This window comes from Sceloporus occidentalis, unplaced genomic scaffold (assembly GCF_023333645.1).
Source record: "Sceloporus occidentalis isolate IW3139 unplaced genomic scaffold, rSceOcc1.0.p SCAF_5, whole genome shotgun sequence".
NCBI lineage: Eukaryota > Metazoa > Chordata > Lepidosauria > Squamata > Phrynosomatidae > Sceloporus > Sceloporus occidentalis.
Window position 1 is genome coordinate 161,795,891 of NW_028316985.1, and position 27,565 is coordinate 161,823,455.

Sequence of the window (27,565 nt, forward strand, 5' to 3'; positions counted from 1 at the left end):
TAAAGAGCTCCTGCCACCACCACTAATTTCCCACCCAGGCATGGTGCAAGATCTGGCACCACAGCAGAGACAGTAGAGGGGATTAGTGCTTCTTTTAGGTTCTCTTGGAATGGACTAAGCTCTTGGCTTTTGTCACCCTACTCAGAGAAGGGGATGATTCCTTTTTTTGGGTAAGAATTAAGGTACAGTATTTACAAAGACCAGGCACAGACTGCAGCACAACCCATGAATTACTAAGATCCAAAATTAGAATAAAGCTGAAGAATACCAAATCAATAACCATGTCAAAATATGGTCTGAAGAATATTCCAGCAGAATTTAAAGAAAATGTGAGAAACAGATTTGCACTATTGACCAGGAACCAGAACTATGAATAGAAGCAGAGATATAGTCAAAGAGGAACACAGAAAGATAACTGTGAGCAAAAAGAAAGAGAAGAACAATGGATGACAAACAAAACCCTTCAAGCAGTTAAAGAAATATAAGAAGAAAAAGAAAAGGGAGATAGATCTCAAATTTTGGAAAGCAAGGTGAAAGTCAACTCAGAACAATTAGGAAGAATAAAGCACCATGGACAAATGACATACCAACAGAACTACTACAATTCACAGAGACAGAATCAGCTCCCCCTCTAACTAAAATCTGCCAACAAATATGGAAAACAAAGCAGTGGTCCACAGACTAGAAATGATCAATATACATCGCTATACACAAAAAGGGAGACACAAAAGATTGCAGTACCTACAGTCATGCTCAAAATTCTGCAGCAAAGACTCCTACCATATATGGAACTAGAAATCCCAGAGATGCTAGCTGGATCCAAGAAAGAGGCACTACAGACCACATTGCAAACATACGATGGATAATTGAGTGCAGCAAGGAATTTCAAAAGAAAATGTACATATGCTTTATTGACTACAGCAAAGCCTTTGACTGCACAGACCATGAAAAGCTATGGAATGCTCTCAAAGAAATGAGAGTGCCACTACACTTGATTGTCCTGATGTGTGGCCTGTACTCAAGACAAGAGACCGTCGTCAGAACTGAATACACAAAAACAAAATGGTTCCCAATCGGTAAAGGAGTCAGGCAAGGCTGCATTCTATCACCCTATTTATTCAATTTGTATGCAGAAAGTATTGTATGCAGAGCAGGCTTAGACTCAGAGGCAGGAAGAGGGAAGATTGGAGGAATGAGCATTAACAACCTAAGATATGCAGATGACACAATACTGTTAACAGAAACCAACAAATGCCTGGAACAATTACTGAAGGAGAGTAGGAGTCAGTGCCAAGGGAGGATTACTGCTGAATATTAAGAAAACAAAAATAATGACCGTGGAAGATCTATAAGAATTCATCATAGATAACAAGGAAATTTTAAAAAATTAAGGGATTCTGATATCTTGGATTAAATATTGATCAAAATGAATATTACAGTCAAGAAATTAGAAGAAGAATAGGGATCTGGAGGGCAGCTATGAAGGAACTGGACAGGAACCTAAAGTGAAAAGATATAACTCTGAACACAAAAGTGAAGATCGTCCAAGTAATTGAACTCCCCATCATCATGTGTGCACGTGAGAGCTGGACAGTGAGGAAAGCTGATAGATAGAAAATCAACTCAGGAGTGAAACAGGCTGCTCCAAAGGGGTGGCTTAAAGCCACCTCTGAGAAAGCTGGACTGGGGCTACAGAAACCACACTCTGTGGCCCCAATCAGACTTTCGCCAGCCCAAAAAGAAGTGGCAAATAGCTGCTCCTTTTTGCACCTTTCCTGCCTTGCCATGGCTTTATGGCATTCCTGTGGTGTGTCAGAGCACCCAGAAGACAGCCCACGCCTGGGCAGCCAGGCGTCTTGGGGGGGGGGGGGGGGAGGTGTTTCACTAGTCATTTGTGGCATCTGCTTTGCTAGTCATTTGAGATGTGATTCTGGAGACTGAGAATGCCACGGACAGTTAAGAAAACAAATAAATAGATTCTAGAACAGAGTAAGCCCAAGCTCTCTCTGGATGCCAGGGTGAATGAATTGAGGTTGGCATACCTTGGTTGCATCATGAGAAGGCATGAATCATTGGAAAAGACAATGATGCTAGAAAAGGTAGAGGGAGGTAGAAAGAGAAGAAGACCACATACTGGATGAGTGGATTCAATCAGAGAGGTCATGGGCATGAGCTTGCAAAACTTGAGCAGGACAGTGGAGGACATGGAGTCTTGTAGATGTCTCATCCACAGGGTCTCCATGAGTTGATCTTGAGGGAAGTTAACAACAACAACTTATATTGGTCCATAGATAAGATGACACAGGTTTTTGGGGTCAATTTTTTGATTAAAATTTCTAGACTCACACATTATTATTATTATTATTATTATTATTATTATTATTATTAACCTTTATTTATGAAGCGCTGTAAATTTACACAGCGCTGTACATGCAATCTTTTTAGTTAGACGGTTCCCTGCCCTCAGGCTTACAATCTAAAAAGACATGACACAGAAGGAGAAGGGAGTGGTGACAGGAAAGGGTAAGAGGTCCAGCAGTTCCTCTCTACCTCCGAGACCTGGACCAAGGCAGATGGACTGGAGGGAGGGCTTGGCTTCAAAATGGAAGGTTAATCATTATCCAGGGAAAATACATACTCACAAGTAGGATAATACATATACAGTACATAGCAATACAGGAAATGGATCGATAAACAGTCAACAACAGAACATCAGATAGTAAGCGACAATTATGCGATGCCTGGGAAGGCTTCTCTGAACAGGATGGTTTTCAACCTGTTCAGAGAAGCCTTCCCAGGCATCGCATGTGTCTATAGAGTACAGGTTGGGTCTCTTGTATTCAAAATACTTGAAACCAAAAGTGTTTGGATTTCAGATGTTTTTCAGATTTTGGAATAGTTGTTTATACATAATGAGATACCTTGGAAATGGGACTCAAGCCTAAACTTGAAATTCATTTATGTTTTGTATACACCTTAAAGTCTGTGGATAGTTTTATATACAATATTTTTAATAACTTTGTGCAGTAAATAAAGTTTGTGTGCATCAAGCCATCAGAAAGCAAAGGTGTCCTTATGGATTTAAATTACTTTGGCTTTCAGAATTCCAGATTCTCAACCTATATACATTTTGATTTGGACAATACATGCAAAAGCATTCATGGCTGCTATGAAGCAGGGAAGTAACGAAATGTGTGAGCCCACTGCTTAGGTACAACAACCAAATGATACTTTGTTCTAATTACCAGGGCTAGGGAGTTTTGGTGGGCCTGGAAAACATGTGGATCATCAGAAATGCCAAATAAAATAAAAATAAATTTTTAGAAATCCATCATGGGTTTGAAGTCTACTTCTGTTTGTGAAAAAATGGGTACTAGATGGTGTCAGGGAATGAAGGGAAAATTCACAGCCTATTTAAAAGGTGATTTGTAACCTTTCATGAGTGGCAAATCCCCATTTTTTAGGGGGTGGGGTGACAGAAAAAACCAACAACGTATGGGGCTGGGAGGCAGCTCATTGCTGATAAACTGAATTTAACCAACCCATTTTAAGACATATGGCTGGCCTGACTCCAGATGCTCTAAGTAGATATTTCAAAGAAACCAGGCACATATATGAATCTTTTCTGAAAAATAAGTGTTAAAACAATCACAAATCCAGACATTAATCAGGGACATTTTCTCATACAAATACCAATAAAACCAATAAAAGACTATAAGCATGCCTAAGACTGGATTTTTTTATACCTACTCTGGGCTGCAGTTCAATCTCTTCAGGTCTGAATTCAAATTAGGCACAGGAGCTGGAGTTGAAACAATAGGCAGAATATTTCTATCTTGAGTAAGAATGATTGGTCTCAGGCTCTCGGGCTGCTGTATACCTAGTCCTCCAAGACTGGCAGACAGTTGATTCATGGTAGGATATTGCTGCAAAAGAACATTTGAAATAAGCATTGACTGTACACATTAGCCTCTTAATAAGTAACTGTTTAATTTCCCATCCCCCATGATTCCTATAGATCTCTATTTTTAGGAAGTGTAATTCATCAAAGGGTCCCACTGCCCCCGCCCCACCTCCCAATTCACTAACCCATCTTTTATTCTACAAATAAAAGAGATCCACTGGCAGAAGAAGGTGGGCAGAAGCTTATTTTCCTTCCCCCTATTCCCCTCCCCAAGGACCAGGGTAGGCGGTGGCATATGGAAAGAGGCTCAGGGGGGAATGAAGCAGAGGCACTTTCTGTCCCATACCCTATTTGCCTTCATCTCCTCCTTTCACTGAAACCCTACCACAGCCCTTCCCTTTCAGCATCCTCCCAGTCCTTGCAAACATAGGCTAGAAGATGAAGAGGGCCCACGACATTCTACCTTCTACTGACCCCCTTTCGTGGACAAATTTTTTGACCCTTATTCCACAAACGAGTCCTGCCTCCACATTCCCTCCTCTCCTCATATCTACAGTCATAAAACATTTCACCCAGGCATTCAAGATTCATGACAGATCCTCTGACAGATATGCTCGCTTATACCTCTTATAGTTTTTCAGGGTTGTTAATAATTCTTCTATACACCTCCATTCTTGGACTACTTTAGGCAGAATAACCAGAGTCTTTAGTGCTGTCTCATTACAAAAAATGTCTTGGCCCATACATAAAAGAATTTCTAGACTACCGATTTCCAACCTTGGTCCCCAGAAGTTGTTGGACTTCCAACTCCCTGAACCTCCAGCCAGCTGGACCAGGTTGATGAAGAATTCTGGACACACATGTCCTTTGAGAGTAGCAAAATCTGCAGGACCTCAAATCCTGTTGTTTGCAATGGTGACACAGCTGTGTGCACACACTACCATTGAGGAGAACGGGGCAGGGCCATTCATGGATGCTCAAATTACAGTAAATGCCAAATGGGAAAGCTCAACTACATGCTGGATTGTGTGAATAGTTCTTTGGATTGAACCCCATGCTGCAACTGCATTGTACAATTTAGTCAGTTATTCCTGTATACATACATTTGAATGAATGAGTGCATTCAAATTAAATTGGAATTTTTATGTATAATTGTGTTAGGATGCAACTTAGAAGGTTAATTTACACATGATCATCAAGACACCAACACAGGCAATTATGATTAGCCAAAGACATGAAAGATTATCTTCTTAACTGATGAGATGTGAATCTCTCAGTTATATTGCTTATGCATAGCAAGCAAGAAAAAACTTTTGCACTGATATTTTGCAATGTAGGTTGATTAAGGCTCCAATCCTGTTTGGCAGGATGTAAATTTCATTAAACTCATTAAGATTGAATTGAGCTGAAGCAAAGGAAGACAGAAGAAGAGGCATCCCTTACGAGGTCTGATGAAAGGCCAGCTTCCTCCTATCACTGAAATGTTTTCAGTTGATAACTATAACTACTGTATTTTCTGGCGTATAAAACAACATTTTGACCCTCTAAATTTGGGTCAAAAGTTGGGGGTTGTCTTATACGCCGGGTTGAGCCCAGCGTGCGCGCACTTAGCCACCAGCTTTGCAGGTCTCCAGAGGCCTGGGAAGCTGGCAGCCTCACGCTGGCTCCTAAGGGGCCTTCGGAGGCCCCTTGAAGCCAGCGCGCGCACTCTCGGGGCTGCCAGCTTCTTAGGCCTCCAGAGGCCTGGGAAGCTGGCAGCCTTGCGCCGGCTCTGAAGGGGCCCTCGGAGGCCCCTTGAAGCCGGCGCATGCGTGCATGTCCGGTTGCCGGTTTCTGAGGAAGAAGGGTAGCCTTATACGGTGAGTATATCATAAACTCTATATTTTTATTTTAAAAGTTGGGGGTCGTCTTATACGCCCGGTCATCTTATATGCCGGAAAATATGGTATTGTGTCAGAATTGTTGCTTGAATATTTTTCTCCTCATTACTTCCCTTGCCTTTTCCTTTTGTGTTATGTGTATACATCTGTAAGTCTGAAGACACTGTCTTATTCTTATTAACCAAATATAAACTGTTTTAAGAGCCCTTTTGGTTGAACAGCGGGATAATAATCTTGAAAAGTAATTAATTAATTTTTGAGCAGGCATGCAGAGAATTCTGTTATTCATGGGCCACTCTAATTTTAGAATAGATTATAAACTGATCACTCAACTAGATATACTGCAAAACACTACAAATCATAGTCAGGGAATCATGTAGAGAACAGAAAGGTGGTCCCTGTCATGGTAGACAATAGGAAATTTGGACTGCAGAAGTAACTGGCACATCCTAGGCTTAGTAAACACCCAAAGTATGCTCTTAGCTTTGGCTCCTTTTCTCCTACAATCCTCTTCAAACATATTTTACAATATCACCGTAAGTCTTGGGGTGCTTTCATCTGAAAGAAAATGCTGCCATCCCAAGAATGATCCTGAAAAGAATCGTGTAAATACCCCACTAGTTGCAGGGGGGCAATACATAGGTGATGCAGACTTACTTAATTTGATGGTCTTTCTGTACAAAGAACATTTCAACTTTGCATTCAAACAACTAGAATTCAAAATCTAATTTGTACATAACTAGCTGCCTAATATTTTCTAATCCACCTATGTTCCCACAAAATACTATAAGTAAGCAAAGAGGATTTCTCATTACTAACCTGTGAATATTGAGGAAATCCAGAATTATATACAGAGTCACCTGTCTGCACAGCAGGAGGTGGTAAAGGTGGTGTTACATTCTGGTAGCCAGGCTGAAGAATAGGGTACCCATAGCCAAATGGCTTAGAGGTTTTAGATGTCTGGGATGCTGAAGGAACAAGAGCCGGGCTATTTGTTGTAGAGTATTCCTCTAAACAGGAAGGAAAAAACCACTGGTTTTAGAACATTACCTTTTTCTTCATAAAACCAAAGGTCAAAATGAAAGCAGATGAATGTGAGAATATATCATATTATTAATTATACAAAGGAGTAAACTTGACTTTAACAATAATCTCCACACATACAAGAAAAAATGAATAGTATAAAGCTTTATCAATTTTTGCAAGTAAAGCCCACAATTGTGCTTAACTACGGTACCCAATTTCTAAAAGCTAAGCACATTTCAAATTATATTTCATATAGGACAGTGATGGTGAACCTTTTACAGACCGAATGCCCAAACATCAGCCCAGACCCCACTTATTTATTGCAAAGTGCCATGTCCCTCTGGCTTTCTAGTAAGAAACTCTGGCAAACTCTGTGCTAGGGCAACAGCATGTGTGCCCACAGAGAGGGCTCTGAGTGCCACCTCTGGCACGCGTGCCATAGGTTCGCCATCACTGATATAGGACATACAAATGAAGAAATAATACCAATTCTTCCATAATGAACCACTATATGTTATGTACAAGTGTCATCTTATAAATTAAGTACTGTATACATTTTATTGCATCCTTAAAACACAATTAACCAGTAAGCTTTTCAGAAGGTACAGTATGATCCTCATATCCATGGGACTGATATCCAATGGTTTCATTTACCCTTCTGAAAAATTATGGTCTCTCTAGACATCCCAAGATCCTCCACCACAACTCTGTAGTCAGCTTTCAACAGAAATATACGGTCCACTATTATCTGTGATTTTCACTATCTGCAGTTAGTCTGGGAAAGTATCCCCTGTAGATACTGTGGCTTTATTGTATATGAGATGAAACTCTTTGCTGTACATTCAAATGCCAACTGTACTTTTTAAAAAGTGTAGAATAACCAATTATTGTGTTTTCAAGAATAAAAGCTTAAAATTCTGTGCACACATATAAGAACAGATCTCACTAAAATTAGATCAACTTATTTCTGAGGAACTGTGATTGCTGTATTTATTACAGAATCCCTTCACGATTTGAAAATATATAGTGTGAAAACCAGAACTGAGCCAGTCATTGAACTCAAGGTGGGCAGCAGGTTTCCTCTCAGTTGTCTGTAAAGGTCCCCAAAATCTTGGCTTTGAAATTGCTGTAGTGTATCACTTTTTAAACTGTAAACAAGGTGTGGGGGCTCACCTTGTTTTTAAGGAGAACTGTGTTTGCTTGATACTTCTGGGAACCTGATTTTGCTGTAGCCACGATCATGGCAAATTCAGCAACAGTGCCAGGAGTGTGCTGTGGGCCTGAAGAAGGTGGTCTAATGAAACTACACACACACATGACAAAAGCAGCCCACCTCAATTGAAACAAGTGTGTTTTGTCTGAACCTGAACTCTTAGCAAATCACTTACGGATACATGTCCACTTTCTGTGCCTGTTTTTTCTGTACATCTGTGTTATACAAACATTTCATGTCTATAACCATTTCACTGGGTTCATTTCTTTAACATCAATTAAAAAAATTAAATAAAACACAATTCACCTGGATAGCCACCTCCTTCAAGACTATCATAATTGTTGAGAACAGGAGATGCACTGGTTGTAGAGGAAGAACTGTCAATAGCTAAAGGGAACACACACAAATACACATATTTATTCAGTGGATAATGTTTGCATGTTGACAGATGTTTACTATTGCCTGCTAAGAAACTGCAAGAAAGCTGTGGGGAATTTCAATCTATACTGGTAATTTCATACGCTAATAGAAGACAGAGGTTTAATTTCAATATTTGTACACAACAGCTGCCAGTTTAGACAAGTATATTACCCCATCTAAAATGCATTAAAAGGTTAGATACAAAGGACAAAGTTAATTAAACAAATGACCTTAAAAGCTTTTTAACATGTCTAGTTTACTCTTTCATTGATGCTTGAATCTGTTCCCTTCTTCCCTCTCTCTAGATACACGTTTCTTATGATTTGCTATTAAAGTACTTTGCAAGGATAAGCAAGGACACAGCACCCTCTAAAGTCCGGAGATAATGGAAGTCTGTGCACAAAGGTGTCCAAGACTATACTGCTTACATTTTACAGCCTTTATGATGCTCACACACACTCCTACTAGCTCTGGCCAATACAAAATGCAACCAGTAGACTCTAATTATTAAAAGCTTATGACAATATAGATTACATAGCCTTTAAAGGTACTACAAAACTGTTTTTGTACTGTATCAGGAATATATATATTTTTAAATTCTCCCCTGGTGGGAGGTGGATGAAAATTTTGGAAGGCATTTAAAAAAACAAACAAATGCAACACTCTTTTTTTAGTATCATTAACAGACTGAAAAGAACATAAAGCTATATTATGTATAACAGTTTCCTCATAAAATTAACATATTTGCATACACCAAATTTAAAAGTATGGTTTATTCAGAAAGTAATAACAAGTTTACTAACTGAATTTATTTTAATTGATTTCAAATGGAGTTCTGCTGCTACTCTTAAGAAATCTTGCATATGAGAGTTTGAGAAGCAAACAAAAAGTTCAAGTTGGGAAAAGGAGAAACCAGAAACAAAAATTATAGTAAAACAAGAAATGAACACAAAGAGCACTTATTTCCAGGGTAAAAACGTGGTGGAGCAAGTCTCACTAAATACTAACTTTGGCTCATGAACTCTGCCTCATTTTCTGAACTTTTACAAATATTTGCTGAAAATTTTCATGAAGGTCTAAAAACTCATATATGTCCATACTGAAATACCTTTCAAATTCGCCTTTCAAATGTCATGTTTATTTCTAGATTTTGTCTTAATATTTTCACAAGTAAACCAGCTTTTTTCACATGTTATAGTTGAGTCTAAAGCAGCAAGAAACAAGATAGGCCAGATACTGTGTCATGGCAAAGGCCTTGCCACCCTACTGCTATAGGGATAAGCCCCTAGGCTGTATTTCTCAACCAAATATCTGAAGATGCATTCTGCAACATCTCCAAGTCCTAAGCATGGTTAGAAATAATTCTGGAAAAAGAAAGGAATATGAGTGCCTTATCTTCAACATCTTCTGAAAAAATTGAAAACACATGGCGGGGGGAGAGATCCCTTCCATCTTTCTCTAGGCCTTTACATTGCCATTCGTATTTCAGTAGAACAATTCGTACCCTATTGTATTATGTCATCTACAAATAGAAAAGGTTTAATTTGGGTCAGACCAGCAAAGCAGAAACGAGGAAACAGTGGCAGCACCCACACTGCAGAAATAATCCAGTTTAACACCACTTTAAGTGTCATGGCTCAATGCTATGGAATTCTGGGAATTGTAATTTTGTAAGATATTTAGCCTTCTCTGTCAGAGAGCTCTGGTGCCACAACAAATTACAATTCTCAGAATTTCCTAGTACTGAGCCATGGCAGTTGATGTGGTATCAAACTGGATTGTTTCTGCAGTGCAGATGCAATCAATAATAACTGAACTACAGTTGGGGTGAGGGACACTCTGATTAAAAAGCCTCAGAACCCATACATGAATTCCTATCTTTGCCCTTAGGTCCAGGGATGGTGCAGCTCTGCAGCTGGTTGGAGGTATGTCTGCAGATCAAAAATCTGTGGATCCCCTCCTGTTGCACCTCCTTTCTCTCTTTTCTGGAGTTCTAACATCATAGAACCTCTAGTTATTAAGTTTTCCATAGCAGATATGAGTGGCTTTGAGATCAGATCTCTTCCTCTAAGCAAGGAAGATCCATTTTTCTGAGCTAAGAGGATGAGATAATATATATCCTGGGATACTGTACAAAGGATCAGAGATTGTAGCCTCAAAGTATTTGTCTTCCATGTACCTAATAGTCTCAGTATCCCCTAAATGTGACATTTAAATATTAATCTTATTTTTATTGTAAATTTTTAGAATATTTTAATATATTTTTACATAAAAGTTAAATGCAGATTCATTGGAATTTAGTCTCCATTAAATTGCTGATCTTACTTGTTGCCTGCACACATGCTAAGACCCAGATTTAAATCTTATGTTGAACATCCCTTCAAATCAATGGAATTTAAGTCAACAATATTATTTTGGTCGCTCACCGAAAGCATGACTAAGGTTCAAAACACACTGCAAAAATAATCCAATTTGAGACTGCTTTAACTGACCTGACTCGGTGCTAAGTAGTCCTGGGAAATGTAGTTTATTGTGGCACTAGAGCTCTCTGACAGAGAAGGCTAAATGACTCACAAAGCCACAGTTCCCAGAATTCCCTAGCACTGAGCCAGGACAGTTAAAGCGGTCTCTAACTGGATTATTTCTGTGGTGTGTTTTGGGACTCAGTTTACACCTAATCTTTACTCTTCTTTTCACTATACACTTGTCCCTCCATATTTGCTAGGGTTAGGTGCACAAGACCCCTGTGAATATGGAAAAACCGCAAATAACAAAAACACCATGTTTTTATCTGAGAGGACAACTCTCTAGGAATCTTTAGGTCCTATAGTGATGCTCTGTGGTCAGTATCTGACAGACACTGACCATAGAACTGCACTGGAGGAGCTTCAAATGCCCAGTATAGTATTCTCTCTAGGAACCTCTAGGACTTTCAGTGCAACTTTTCATTAAGTTGACCATCGAGTTGCACTGGAGGACCTAGATATTCCTAGAGAGAACGTATTAATCAAATCCATGAATAATCAAATCCGCAAATATGGAGGGATGACTGTACTTCCATTACAAAGTTGAAAATTTCTCAACGGACTTGGTTTGCAAGACTGAGGTGATTTATAAGAGCAATGGTAGTCCCTGCCACTTGCTAAGGAGGCTTCGGCAAACTATAAAAGTTAAAATGAAATCTTCATATTTTAATCAACAGTCTTATCATTAGGTCTGAAACACAGATTTGCCTCAAAAATTACCAAAATTAAATGTCTGGGGGGGGGGGGGGAGAAAAAAGCCTCCACCCTATTTTTAACAAGCAGTTACTAGATGATTCTTACAGTGTTTTAGATAAAATGCAGGACTTTAAATTCATCTCAAGTATTTTAAATTTCACTGATTTCCATAGATTTTCTCCAAGTATAATTAAGCATAAATTCTTACAAGCAAACAATTTAAAGTTTGATACAAGACTTCTTTTACTTCAGACAGCTACCTCATCTATGAACTACAGGCACACTTTCTGTAATTCAATTCAACTTTTGATTAGCCCTGTTCCAAATACTCCAAGTGCAGTGGACTGAAAAAGAGAACAGGCTAAAAAACTATGTTAGCATTAAATTATTCTATAAAATAAGGTGACAAAAAGTTTGAAGAACAATGTTTTCCTAGTAGTTTTGAGTCATGAATAGCTTCAGTCTACCAGTATCTCCTGTTCTTAGGAGACTGATGGCTTTATCCTTGGGAGACCATAATTAGTATCAAGCTTTTAATCTGCTTTAAATGGATTGCACAAAGTCAGACCAAGTGTACATGCTAAACAACTGGAGACTTTTTCATCTAGCCAAAAAAAACCCCGGGCATACAACATTAACATGCAGCACTGGATGGCATTTTGTATAAGAGAATAGAGAATGGGGGAGACAACAGGAGAAAATACTTTTGCTACACTGGAATGAAGAATGAATTTTATGTGGATCAGTGCAGGAGATAAGCAACCTTGATATTTCCAAAACCATCAACATATTCTTGGACAAACACCCATGCACACAACAGTCAGACTCCTGTTGCTGCATCATGTTAGTGGCTGTACTTTTCAAGGGTCAAGCAGTAGTAGTGAGGGGAGGCAGATAAAATCTGTCTCTTTCAAGTAACTGTTTCTCCAGTGTCTTACTTATCACAGCCACTGTACTGTGGCTTTATCTTTCTGCTGTGACAACTGGCACTGTTATGCAGGTATAGTGGACCAAAATGATTTCAGTTTAAAGTGTCAATATTCCCACACAGACACAATATACACAAAAGTGCATAAGCAACTTAACAGCACTACTTTGATGTTTGTTTGTTTTTTCATTTTCACATCTTAGGATGTGGTACAGAGACACTTTAAAAATAAATATTTACAGAGACATATTTACCTACAAAAATTACTGCTAAAACTATCACGAATTATTTTAATAGCAAGCATATCATGTTAAAAATCTTCATTTCAAAAAAAGTCTCTAAATCACAGCTTTACTATGATACTCTCAAATTTAATCACATTTTTGTTTCATTCATTTCCAAACTTGCCTTAACTCACTTAATCTGAAATACACTGCATATAAATTTATTGCAACAGGCCATGACACACATGACAAGTACTGGCAAGTACATTACCATGTAGTTTATTACATGGAAAAGTATGTCTGCACAAGAAGATCAAAAGGCTGTTTTCAAAAAAGATAGAACCGAGCGTACACAAAAACAGTTCTATATTTTGTAACCTTTTGGTTATGTATAATCTTCTGATATGGGAAGTATGTCAAATTATATTAATTTAACAGAAAAGGAAGAGTTCTGTGTCACTTTTATCTTCACAAAGGAAGATCACTAAGATCACTGCTGCAATGACAACATTAACATGTGCTGAAAACTATGACAACCTTTTCCCTCTTCTATATCTAAGTACTAAACACAACAAATTTTTTGCCTTCAACTAGTTAAGATTGTTCCCAGGTTAACTTGTTTATGTACTTTTGTTCAAGGTATGGAATAATGTCATCAAAATAGTGAGTATGAAAAGTGAGAAATACTGGTGCAAAGCTAAAGCAGACCTGCTTCCTCATCCTCATCATCCTCTTCCTCATCATCTGAACTTGATGACAAGGGAGTTGCTGGAGAGCTAGCTTGATTATTAACATATCCATCAAACTGCATGCCTGTGAAGTGGAAAGCACAAACACAAGAATCAGACACACAGGAAAGGTGAGAAACAGAGAGCACAAATCAGAGCATCAACAGTAACACCAAAACCAGGCATTGCAAAGGACATCCTGATATGAAGAGTCAAGGCTAGAAAAGTTCTGTTTACATAGTTTAGCAAGCAATTTTTAATGCTGGGGCTTGGTTAATTAAGCATTAGTGTCAGACAAAGAAATGTAGTAGAATAAGAATACAATATATCCAACAAAGGTCTTTTCAGAGTTATGAAGATCTTAAACTACAAGTTAATTTGTGAAATAATCATTGTACTTGTTATTTGTGAAATAATCATTGTACTTGTTATGGAGGAACTGTGTAACCCATACTGTTATCTGTAGTAGAGCAATCAGCGCCCCCCTCCCTATGCCTGCCATCTGTCTTAGCACAGATGCCCAGAGCAAGCATTTCCCCCTTCCACTCCTCTTGGTCCTGAAGCAAGCATCCCTGCCTCGAAGTCATAAAGCCCACTTAGGGCCGAAACAGACAGCTGCATTAAGACAGCTTTGCGCAAACTTGGGGGCGTGGCGTTTAGATGTACCATGCCCCCAAGACAGACAAAAGCCACACTGACAATTACATGCCAGCTGGCTTCTATTCAGCTTAGAGGCATGGCATTTAGATGCCCCTCACCCGGGAGTCATCAAAAAGCCAGCTCCAGCATCAAGGGGGTGGTTTTTTCCCTCCCCAAATCAAAGATCTTTTCCGCTCCCATTTGGGGCAGCAAGTGGCTGGATTTTGGCAGCAGCATCTGTTTGCCGCATTCCCAATCCAGCCTAAAAGGGGCAGCTCCAAGCCACCCCAAATTGGCTGTCTGTTTCATCCCTCAGTTTGTCTCCTGTTCTGAGTCCTGAAACAAACTTCTGCAATCCTGTGCAGGCTTTTTCTACCAAAAAGATTTGGTGAGCTTTGCAAAGGGCAGAGGAAAGGTATGTTACACAGCAAGTGTAATGCAGAGATGAGGTATGTGAGGCATTCTTTGCAAAGGACAAAAGTGCTGCATGGTGACATTAGGTTGCATCTAAGGAGCGGGTAGACACTATTTTAGCTGGTCATCAATGTGCTACCATGGATTACTGCTGGGCACATAAGAATCTATTCCCTTTTGAATTTGCATCAATTGGAACTGTTGAAATATGACCCACAAGCATGTACTGCAAAAATGTTTTGATTGGGATAACAACTTATTACTATAATTATGATTAGGCCTAGGATGAGCTCTTGTCCAACCCATACAGCTGTTTTTGTGGCATGACTCCACTATGGATAAAAATTGAAGACAGGGAAATTCTTTGCTCCAAAATGGCATGTGGGAATACAAAGGGCATTTCCTTAACATTTGGAGCCTCTCTGGCCCACAAAGAGGTCAAAATGTGTATTACAAAATTTACCATTATACTCAGTTCTTGTTCTTAAAAAATGCCTCCCCTAGGCCTAAAATGGTCCAGAAAGAGCCAAAAATATGGTGGCCATGCAATCTTTGGGGGGAGGGCATCTCTTGATTTGTGTGTGCGCGCGCATGGGCAGAGCTAGGTGTGGTGTTGGATTCCTCCAATGTGGTCCCCTAGCCCACCACTCCATCCTAAACAGAAACCCCCATTTTTGTCTGGGATCATGTTTCCCTGGAAAGTCTAAAGCCAGACATTTACAGTTAACTGACTCTTTCTTTGGCATACTGTGTAGTCAGTCCCTAGTGATCACACCACTGCTTTAGTCCCAGAGGGAGAAAAGAAGCAGGCACCTTCTTTATCATGCCTTGACTCAGGTGCAGTTTAAGAACTGTTCCTTCCAGCAATCAGCTACACAAGGGCCTTACCCTCATAGCTGAGTTGAGCAACCTGTAGGTGACAGGAAGAAGCCAGAGGTCCACAGCCTCTACTTATGAAAAGAGGACATTAAAAAAGATTGGCTACAAAAGAAGGGCACAGCAGCTGCTGAAACACAGTGTATTGGGGAGAGGAAAACAACCAACAGCAGCATAAAATATCTCCTCCTCCCTTCAATTCTCAGCTAGCATTAACAATGCTAAAAGACTACTAGAACCATTTCCATTCAGCTGTTCATTATGAAAACTTTACTTTTTCTTTCTCCATCCCCATCCCTTACTTCTTCTGTGTGTTTTATTAGAATTTCAGAGTATAACTCTGAGGGCAGGTGCTTGTAAGCTGTTCTGGCAGGGTATAACTGTTCAAATTAATAAATGATAACATTTAAAAAACCCACCAGCTGGCTAATTATTGCAGAAAATATATCTTTTGGGGTGGAAATTAATAGACACCCAAGGCTGAAGGTAGGAAATCTGAAAATTAAAAAAACAGAACTAAAAAATCTTGCAGAGACATGTTTTGTTTTTTAAAAAACTTATTAAGGCTTTTATGGTTCAACATGAGCAAGTAATAAATTTTAATTACACTTTCACATCCAATATTAATCTCCAAAGTGCTAGCACAAGAATGAGTGTTTACTATGTGCAAACAATAGTATAACAAGTAAGCTAAGATGCTGTCTATCTGTTATAAAGAAGACAGTGACTCTTTCACAAACTCTTTCCAATCACAGCAAAGAGATTCTATGCAACTTAATCTTTTTCCTACTGGGCAGTGCTTATATAAATAAAACATAGCATATACAGTATGCTATGAAACATCCTTTGTGCCATCACTGCTATGATTAAAAACTTAAAATGCTAATAAATTTGAATCTTTTTTGAATAAGGGAGTCAAAACACTGATCTGCATAACCAATAAAAAATCTGTTATGTTCAACTAACCTTCTTTCATTCACAGAATATGGATTCAAGCCAATAAACATTTACATTTGTCAAAAAATATACACATGGCACTAAGGGGAAAAATCATAATTATACAATAGACATACTTCCAAACTTTCTCTAGGTCAACAGAAACTTTTCTTTTAACCATCGGGCAATACCTAGAAAATGCTGTGCAAACATATATTTGTTACAGAGGACAGAACAGGGGAATTTCAGCACAGAATAAGTAAAGAGATAATACAGGAATATCTGGTTAATCTAAAAAAATATAAATCTCCAAGACCAGATGAACTACATCCAAGGGTATTAAAAGAACTGGCAAATGTAATATAGGAGCCATTGGCAATAATCTTTGAGAACTCCTGGAGAACAGGAGAAGTCCCAGCAGACTGGAGGAGGGCAAACGTTGTCCCCATCTTCAAAAAAAAAAAAAAAAAAAAAAAAAAAAAAAAAAAAAAAAAAAAAAGGGGGGGGGGGAGAAAGAGGATCCCAGCAATTATCGTCCAGTTAGTCTGACATCAATATCAGTAAAGATTCTGGAGCAGATCATTAAACAGAGTCAGTGAACATCTAGAAGGCAATTCCATAATCACAATAAGTCAACATGGGTTTCAGAAAAAAAAGTTATGTCAGACAAATCTAATTACTTTTTTTGATAGAATTACCAGCTTGGTCAATGAATGGAATGCTGTGGATATAGTATATCTTGAGTTCAGTAAGGCCTTTGACAAGGTTCCCCATGACATTCTTGCAAACAAGCTTGTAAAATGTGGGCTAGACAAAGTAACTGTTACATGGATTTGTAACCGGTTGACCAGCCGAACCCAAAGGGTGCTCAACAATGGCTCCTTTTCATCCTGGAGAGAAGTGACCAGAGGAGTCCCACAGGGTTCTGTCCTGGGTCCAGTGCTATTCAACATCTTTATCAATGACCTGGATGACAGAATTGGGGGCATACATATCAAATTTGCAGATGACACCAAATTAGGAGGAGTAGCAAACACCCCAGAGGACAGGATCAAAATTCAAAATGAGCTGAATAGACTAGAAAGCTGGGCCAAATCTAACAAAATGAAATTCAACACGGAGAAATGTAAGGTACTGCACTTAGGGTGCAAAAATGAAATGCACAGATATAGGATGGGTGACACCTGGCTGAACGAGAGTCCATGTGAAAGGGATCTAGAAGTCCAAGTAGACCATAAGTTGAACATGAGTCAACAGTGTGATGTGGCAGCTAAAAAGGCCAATGCTTAAAAGACCAATGCAATTTTAGGTTGCATCAATAAAAGTATAGTGCCTAGATCAAGGGAAGTAATAGTGCCACTCTATTCTGCTCTGGTCAGGCCCCACCTGGAATATTGTGTCCAGTTCTGGGCACCAAAATTAAAAAAGGATGTTGAGAAACTGGAGTGTGTCCAAAGGAGGGTGACTAAAATGATGAAGGGCCTGGAAACCATGCCCTATGAGGAACGACTTCGGGAGCTGGGGATGTTTAGCCTAGAGAAGAGAAGGTTAAGAAGTGATATGATAACCCTGTTTAAATATTTGAAGGGATGTCATATTGAGGAGGGAGCAAGCTTTTGTGCTGCTCCAGAGAATAGGATCCAGAACAATGGATGCAAGCTACAGGAAAAGAGATTCCATCTCAACATTAGGAGGAACTTCCTGACAGTAAGAGCTGTTCAACAGTGGAACACGCTCCCTCAGAGTGTAGTGGAGTCTCCTTCCTTGGAGGTCTTTAAGCAGAGGCTAGATGGCCATCTGTTGGGGATGCTATGATTGAGACTTCCTGCATGGCAGGGGATTGGACTGGATGGCCCTTGTGGTCTCTTCCAATTCTACAATTCTATGAGCACAGTATTATGGACTAAATCTAAACAGGGCTAAAGTTGCACTCTAATGAACACTTCAAGTATGTTTACTCCAATATAAATAAATGGCACTTGTTTCTTAATAAATCTGCAAGCAATCAGGCTGATTAGACAGGGTGAAGGATACTATCCAACCCATTGAGGACTCTAATCAGGGTGACCAGAATAAACAGTATTATTATTATTAGATGTCCTAACCAAAAAGGAGGACAAGATGCTGGAAAATGTAGGACATTTAAGAAAAATGTAGGCCTACCAAATAAAAACTGAAAACACTAATATAAATATAAATTCATGTGTCATGACATTTAATAATAATAATAATAATAATAAAAGATTATTTATATCCCGCCCCTTGAGGTCAATCGGGGCGGCTAACAACGATAAAATACAATACATTGTAGATCAAAATTTTGGAATTCCTCCTGGACAGAAGGCTGAAATGGAAGACATATCTGGAAAAAGGAGGTCATCTGGTCACCCTGACTCCAATAAAATATAAGTTTGGAAATAAGAACAAATTTTAAGTTTCTTTGACTGCAGATAGTTTTCCAAACCATATTCAAATATGAATCTGATGTTTTCCAATTCATTCTAGTATTTTAATTTATTTTAGCCAAGGATAGCAGAGATCATGTACACCTTCTTATATTTGAACAATTTAAAATCTTTATCTAGTCACACCTGAGGAACAATTCAACTCTTGACTGCCATAGTGTCAACCAAGTCTCAGCCTCTCACAGGAAAGTGCTTCCACATACCAATAATTCTGCACACTAGGAATCCCTCAATTGAAAGCCGTGCCACCACAAACACTGGGGTGCACCTGCAACTTATTTTACCAATACAACTGCTTGTATTCATATATTTGCACAGTTAGAACTAGAGCTAGAAACTGAGTCTTGCCACAAAAGCCAGTTTAGAGTGTGTGGCTTCCTATCTGGCTGCCATTATTAATGTTCTATTGAGGGGGGAAAGTTAACAGATGTCAGTCAGATGACTATTTAGTTCTCCTACTCAACTTATCTGAACATACTAGATTTAGCGAGCCCCAATCCCCAGAGACCTAGCCAGAAATGTATTGGGGGGAGGGTGGGGATTTTTGATCATTTTTGGTTTTAAAATTTTTTTCCTATATAATCTACAGTCTGTTCTCTCAGATGTATCATCTGTATCTTCAAACTTACAGTCAAATTACTATAATTAGGCATGTCATTTTATGTATTATTAGGAAGTGAGATGGCTTACTATGCACCTCTCATGTCTGTTTGGATGTCTTTGCAGAAAACATCAGTTTATTGGCACATATTACATCACAATCCCAGTAACAGAACCTGTCCTACTCTTACCACAAGAATAGTAACAGCAAAGCTTGATTTTGATTTCACAATTCAAATCAATATATTGAAACTTTAGTGCAAATTCAAAACCCACAGAAAAGTTTTAACCATATGCCAGTTTCTGTACCTTCATGAAGCAAGGGATCTGACAGTTGTGTGAGAGAGGATGAAGTGACAGGTTTTGTGGTTTTCTCAACACCAGGTGTTATAATTGAAGAAGTCACAGCTGAAGATATTTCCTGGGTAGGCTTCACAGGCTGAATGTTCTTCTTTACGGGATGCAGAGACCCTGAAATACCAACAAATATGAAATATGCATCACAAGGGAACAGTTACACTGATTAAGTTTCCATAGACTATATTAACCTGTTGAAGCAACGCTATTGTGCAACACCTTAAAAACTATTTTTTATTGTGCCATAAGATTTTCTGAACTGAAATCTACATTAAGAAATGTGTAAGTGGAATCCTCAATCAGCAGAAAACACACACACACACCCCACTGTATTGAGTCCAAGATTACTGGGGTGGGGGGGATTGTTTCCATAGTAGAGAAAGTAGGCAGAATCCTCTTCTATGGCCTGTTACAGACTGCCAAAATAAAGCTGCTTCGGGTCTCTTTGGAGGTATGCTATTTAAATGATGCATGCATCCTAAGAGTCCTCTCCTGTTTTTGTAATACTTTTCAAGATAAGGCTCAAGATAAGTATGAGGTACTTTTTGCAATTATTTTTAATGTTACCCTAAGATTCTGTTTAGGTCTTATTGGTTTTATTTGTTTAATGTAATGTTTTAATATAGTGTTATTGCTATGTTTTTATTGAAATTTTTATTCTGTATTGTTGTTTTTATTGCATTTTCTGTACACTGCTTTGATCATCGCGGAAAAGCGGTATAAAAATAAATTTTTATTATTATTATATTATTATTACTTGGTAAAAAAGGTGGATGGGTTTATAAACAAAACAATTCAGCAATCTCATAAGGAAGTCACAGATGAAGTTCCCTTTTTGAAGAATTGTTCTTATTTCGTGTACAGCTGGTCCTCCATATCCAAAGATTCTGCATCAATGGATTCACAGCTTGAAACTATGCTTTTAAATTTCAAAAACAAACCTTGATTTTTGCCATTTTATATAAGGGATACCATTTTACTACACTGCTGTATATAATGGGACTGAGCATGCATGGATTTTGGTATCCACAGGGGGATACCAAGTGAATACCAAGAGTAAAATGTACAATTCTCCCCAACCCCCAATATATATGCACACATACCCTGTAAATCAAGGATAACACTTCATGTGTCTGATGAAGAGTGGACAAATCCATAAAAAGTAAGGGCACACTAAAATGGTCAGCTTTGAATGTGCTATAACCCTCTTCTTTATTACTTATGAAGGGCTCTGTACTTCTAGACTGAGAAGTAAGATTAAGTTCTGAACTATAAATCAAAATAAATGCATTATTCTACAACTATTATGTTAATATCAGCAGAAAACAATAGAAAACATCTAGTAAAATGACGCTGTCTGAATATCCTATGTGGCTAGTCATGCACTAGTCCAGACAGCTTAATATATACCAATCTTCATTACTCCAGGCAATAGTATTATTAGAATCTTGAAGTTATCCATTCACATTCTTCTAAATATACAGCTGAATTACATGGTGGCAGATAATCTTGAAAACATTACTGCAATTATGTTCTCAACAGCATTCTAAGACTGAACAAACCAGAACATGCTCCGATTACACATAATAGACACACCTGGCTTATAGCTTTCCCGTCATTACAAGGAAAGGGATCAGCATTTCAAGAGTAGGAAAAATGGGCCAGGCCAAGGGGAAAAGTGCTTAGAGTGTTGAGCAGAGGGTTCAGTTCTCTTCATCTGCATAACCTTTTCTTATGAGAAGTACACCCACCCTCACTCATGGAAATAGGGCAAACACATGAACAAAAAACTGTATCAGGTCTATTTTGGATCTATGTGAAATACCTGTGATCACTGGGTTGCTTCCTTCAGGCAATGATCCTGCGAAGCTCACATTATGATTCTCTTGAGCCAGCTGGAGTTCTGGAGTGGGCCAAGAGGCAGAGTTGTAATCTACAGGAGCTGTTTGCTGTATTGTAGTTGGGGCTCTGTTTTGACTAGAGTAAATGTTTGCCTCTTTTGGAAGAGCTAGCACACTGTGGGAAGTAGGCACTTGCCCATATGGACTACGAATGGACTCAGAAGGATATGAAACATTAGGATAAGCAGCAGGAGAAACAGCAGGCATGGTGTAGTGACTGGGTTGATGAACAAATCCCTGAGACGGAACTGAAGAGCTATTGGAGTGCAAAACTGAATTACTGTACGGACTACCAAATGAGGAATATGACTGGGAAATGTTGGTATGTAATGGAGATGCAGAAGAAATCATTCCTTGGGTAGGTCCAGATGATTCGGCAAGATGAGGTGCTCTATTGTACAGGTACTGTGATCCCTGTGTATTCATCATCTTGGGAGTCACAGAAGGTGCATTAACATTTTGTGCTGGTACTGAGTAATGAGCAGAATAATAATGGTTATCCAGCTGTGAAGGGATAGCTTTTTTGGGCACTTGTGAGTACTGTCCAGAAGGAGCACTATAGTTTTGAGGATATGATCCATATCCAGGAGAGAACTGCATCTGATTTTGTGCTGGTCCTGAAAGAAAGAAAGAAAGAAAGAAAGAAAGAAAGAAAGAAAGAGCAATATTAGTTGTGTGGAGTCTCCTTTAAAGGTCATGATCTTAAGGAAACTCATACCAGAATAGGTTCTCTATTGTATGCTTGCTGCTGCAAAAATTAATACACCCATTCCCAAGCAATCTGTCCAAAGGTTCAATAACACCACTAGGCTAAGTGAAACTTTTGGAATTACTTGCACAATTCAAAGTACCAAAAACTGAGACTACATGAAATCTCCATATCACACATGAAGGCATGTGTGTATCTCATATGTTTCTAGTCTAAGATAGCTGGTCACTATGAACCATATGCTGGTAACCTTGAGACTGGACTGCTATACTGTATTCTATGTGGGGCTGTCCTTAAGTCTTGAATCCTGTAGTTAGCACAGAAAGCAGTGGCTACATGAATGATTTACCACATTGCTATTACCGTATATACTCGACTATAAGTCGGCCTCATACATAAGTCGAGGGCAGGTTTTCTCTACAAGTCTTGCACCGTAGCATCATGCGGAATAAATACAGGTTGAGTATTCCTTATCTGGAAATATGAAATACTCCAATATCCAAAACTGCCCATATGAGTTGTTGAGATAGGCCCGTTACAGACGGGCACTTTAATCCGCGCTCCGTGCATGCTAGGGTTAAAAAGGGGCATCCTTTCCGGACGCCCCCAACCCTAGGACGCGCGGAGCGCGCACAAAATGGCAGCGGGCGTTCCACATGGCCGCCGCCATGATGATGTCACGACTGCACCGCCTCTATATGGGGCGGCGCGGAAGTGACGTCTTCGCTCCGCGCCAGGGCGCCTAGTGCGCCCTTAGCGCAGAGCAGGAACGAGCTCCGTTTTGGAGCTCCTTCCTGGTTTGGTCCGCTGGGCGCAGCCTTCACACGGCTGTGCCCAGCGGACCAAAGGAGAAAGGGGCCAAGCGGCCCCTTTCTCCTCCTCCCCGCCGCCGCGGGGTGTCCTTGGGGCTTGAAGCCCCAGGGACACCTCTTTCAGGCTGCGGGGAAGTGGCGTTTTGCCGCTTCCCCGCAGCCTGAAAAGCAGCGGATCGGGGCCTCAGCGGCTGCCGTTCTAGCCGCTGAGGCCCCGATACACCAGGGAAAGGGGTGGGTACAGCCCGCCCCAAATGGGCAGTCTGTAACCTGCCATAGTGATACTTTTGCTTTCTGATATTCAATGTACACAAACTTTGTTTCATGCATCAAATTAAAAGTGTTGTGTATAAAATTACCTTTAGGCTATAAGTTGTATATGAAACATAAAAGAATTTCATGGGACCCATCTCCAATCTATCTCATATTCCAACATCCAAAACACTTCTGGCTCCAACCATTTCAGACAAGGAAGACTCAACCTGTATACTTTGCTCTCAAAAGTCCTTGCAAATATGTTACAATAGGCTATCAAGTGATCAGCTTAACCTACCCCAAGACTAGATTTAAGCAGACTACTTCACCACTTGAAAAAAGGTTTGCTGGGTGATATATTGATACAATGTTGTAAGAAATAGAAATAAGCCTTTACCAAGACCACTGCTACAATAGCCAAAATTATACACTCTAACTTGCATTTAATCAAGTTCAATACTAAATTTGTACCATCTGCGCTCCAAATGCCAGTATGTATTCTTCATTGTCTGGAGCACTTAACAAAACTAATGAACTTTCTGGGCTCCTAGAAAGAGTTCAACAATTATCACACACCTCAAGGGCTTTGAAACTACTTACAAATTATCATTTAGCAAACATTATCCAATATGTACACATATTTTACCAATGAACCAAAGAATGATATATATATTTTACAGTGATCAATTATTCCATTATGTCAAGACCTTTGAGGGGTAGGTCAGGAAGAAAAATATTGACTTGTTCAAAGCCATATCACAACCTTTATGAAAGGAGGAAATGTTCAATGTTAACTTCAAAAATCAAAATTATTGTCACTGCATGACAATGCTCTCAGAATCTGAATTTTTAAAAGATGTGGCTCACCCTGGCAGAGGCTCCATAGTTTAGAACAGGCAACCATACAAACTTGATGCAACAAAACAATCTGCAATCATGAAGGATCAAGTCCAGAAGTGAGTCTTGCAAACCCACAAACAGGGATAAAGTATCTCCAAAGCAGTAATACATTCAGTAATGTTTTATCCAAGGATGAAAAATCTAGTCTGGGCACAGACAGAGAAAGTGTGACCCTGCTGGTGCTCTTGGACCTCTCAGCGGCCTTCGATACCATTCTGGGACGCCTGAGAGAGCTGGGAATTGGAGGCTCTGCTTTGCAGTGGTTCCGATCCTACCTCTCAGGTAGATTCCAGATGGTGTTGCTTGGGGACAGTTATTCAACCAAGGTCAGGCATCCCTCAAGGTGCGATTCTGTCCCCAATGCTGTTCTACATTTACATGAAGCCGCTGGGTGAGATCATCCAGAGACTTGGGGTGGGGTGTTATCAGTACACTGATGACAACCAAATATATTTCTCTATCTCAGACTGATGCAGTGATTAAGGATGGCATCTCTCCTCTGAATGCCTGTCTTAATGCGGCAATGGACTGGATGAGGGAAAACAAACTCAAGTTGAATCCAGGTAAGATGGAGGTACTTGCAATAGGGATCCCCAATCCGGGAATGGACTTATGCCAGCCAGTTCTGGACAGGGTCACACTTCCTCTGAAAGACTCTGTTCGCAGTCTGGGGGTGCTCCTAGACTCGTCTCTCCATCTGACGGCTCAGGTGGACACGATGGTCAGGAGCACTTGCTATCAGCTTCGGCTGATACACCAACTGCGCCCCTTCCTGGAGCGAGAAGACCTTGAAAGATTGGTATATGCGCTGGTAACCTTTTGTCTCGACTTTTGTAACACACTCTACATGGGGCTACCTTTGTGTGAAGTTTGGAAACTTCAACTGGTACAGAATATGGCAGCCAGGCTGGTAAATGGCACACCTAGATCTGCCCATATCACACCAGTTTTAAAATCCCTTCACTGGCTGCCTGTTAGCTTCCGGGCAAGATACATTGTTTTGATTTTAACCTTTAAAGCCCTACATGGCCTGGGTCCTGGCTTCTTGCAGGAGTGCCTTCTCCCATATCATCCTCCCCGCACTCTCCGCTCCGCTAGGAGGAATCTGCTTCAACCGAAGAGGACTAGACTCTCTACAATGACCCAGTGTTCCTTTTTAGCAGCTGCTCCTAGAATCTGGAACGACCTGCCAGATGAGATACGTCAGATTATCACCTTGGAAACCTTTAAGAAGGCTATTAAAATGGATCACTTCCGGCAGGCCTTTCCAGACTAGAACATCCTTGCTGACTTGCTTCCCCCCTCCTTTTTCACCCATTATCCCCCATCTTTACCTTTATTCTACCCAGACCCCCTTTGAAACTCTTATTTCATTTTAATCATTATTGTATATTCATGTTTCTAACTTCTTTTCTTGGTTTAATCTCCTTTTAGCATTTAATTATGTTTTTATGACTGGGGGAAGGGATGGAGATCTTGGAATTTTTAATGTATTCTCTTTTAACTGTATTTTGCTTTACTGTTGTAATCTGCTTAGATTCCTAGAGATTATGTAGAATATAAATAAATAGTATTATTATTATAACCACGAGTGCTAGTAAACTGTGTTATTCTCCAGATCTGGGAGGGAAGAGTCTCAAAAACTATCAAGAGAACCATGGGAACCTCAATCTGCGCCTTACTTTCCTAATACAATGGGCCCTTTCCTTACGAGGATCCGTTCCAGATACTCCCACGTAAGGAAAATCCACCTATGCTTGAGCCCCATAGGAAATAATGGGGCGTGTGCATGCGGCAGAGCTTCTCTCCCCAAGTGGCTTCCGCGTATGCTGGAAGCCACATAAAATACGCCCACGCATGGCGCGTGCACACTGTAAAATGTTTTTATAGAATTTAGTTACAGGTGCCAAATACATTTCTTCTACTCATGAAAACTAGTTTCACTACCATATACACGTTGCTCAGGCACACTTATTTATTCTAACAAAAGTGTACCACTTTCAGAAGCACTCAAGTTACTTCTCTTAAATGTTCTTAAAAATTTGGATTTCTGACATAAACCTTTTTTTTTGCAATTTTGTCAATACTGTATAAATATCTTAAAGAACATTCTAAACTTAATAGTTTTTTAAAAACAACAACAGCAATCCCCCTGGATCATTAATTGTAAAGTGTGACCTAGAACCAAATCTTTTGAAGAGGTGCATCCATTTTAACACTGACTTGATTGCCCTAGTAACAACAGAAAACTGTGCTGAGAATCTTTGATTAGTATAGGAAGTGAAGACCTAGTTTAATACTGTTTAGTTGCACAAGATGAATGCTTTCTGCCTACAAGGATAAAGTGAGAATATCTATCACACAATTTCTCTGTTCAAATACAGCAGGCACCCTTTAGTCCAGACTCCTTTTCTGAAAAACCAGAAAAGCCAATCTCTATTTTCCATAGAGAACAATGATTCCCATATTCACTACAGAGAACAGGACCCAGAGCAATGGATTCAAACTACAGGAAAAGAGATTCCACCTAAACATTAGGAGGAACTTGTTGACAGCAAGATCTGTTCAACAGTGGAAAGCTTCCCCTCGACTGTGGTGGAGTCTCCTCCTTCAGAGGTTTTTAAACAGAAGCTGGATGGCCATCTGTCAGGGATGCTTTGATTGTGTTCCTGCATGGCAAGAGGTTGGACTGGATGGCCCTTATGGTCTCTTCCAATTCTATAATACACTTGTCCTTCCATATTCGCTAGGGTTAGGGGCACAAGACCCCTGTGAATATGGAAAAAACCATAAAAAACAAAAACACCATGTTTTTACCTGAGAGGACACCTCTCTAGGAATCTCTAGGTCCTCCAGTGCAACTCTGTGGTCAACGCCAACAGACATTGACCATAGAACTGCACTGGATGAGCTACAAAGGCCTAATACAGTCGACCCTTCTTATACACGGATTTTTTATACACGGATTTAAGCATATACGGTTTGAAAATGTTCCAAAAAAGTATAAATTTACCTTGATGTTCCATTTTTTATTAGGGACACCATTTTGCTATGTCATTATACTTAATGGGACTTGAGCATACACGGATTTTGTTATACACGGGGGATCTTGGAACCAAACCCCAGTGTATAACAAGGATCCACTGTAGTATTCTCT

General features: G+C 39.6%; 1 protein-coding gene across 3 annotated transcripts in view; it reads right to left on the reverse strand.

Annotated features, from left to right (window-relative positions):
* The window catches only part of LOC149313056 (protein transport protein Sec24B-like), a 55,330-nt gene that overhangs the window by 24,086 nt on the left and 3,679 nt on the right, over positions 1 to 27,565 (reverse strand). For 2 of the 3 annotated variants that reach the window (XM_089525980.1, XM_089525982.1), the window contains exons 2-7: positions 21,657 to 22,349; positions 19,784 to 19,945; positions 13,525 to 13,629; positions 8,330 to 8,410; positions 6,604 to 6,794; positions 3,751 to 3,926 (exon numbers count right to left, since the gene is read on the reverse strand). In XM_089525980.1, the coding sequence (XP_089382106.1) occupies positions 3,751 to 3,926; positions 6,604 to 6,794; positions 8,330 to 8,410; positions 13,525 to 13,629; positions 19,784 to 19,945; positions 21,657 to 22,349 (1,408 nt within the window). The remainder of the gene's footprint in view (positions 1 to 3,750; positions 3,927 to 6,603; positions 6,795 to 8,329; positions 8,411 to 13,524; positions 13,630 to 19,783; positions 19,946 to 21,656; positions 22,350 to 27,565) is intronic. The other variant, XM_089525981.1, reaches the window with a different exon arrangement.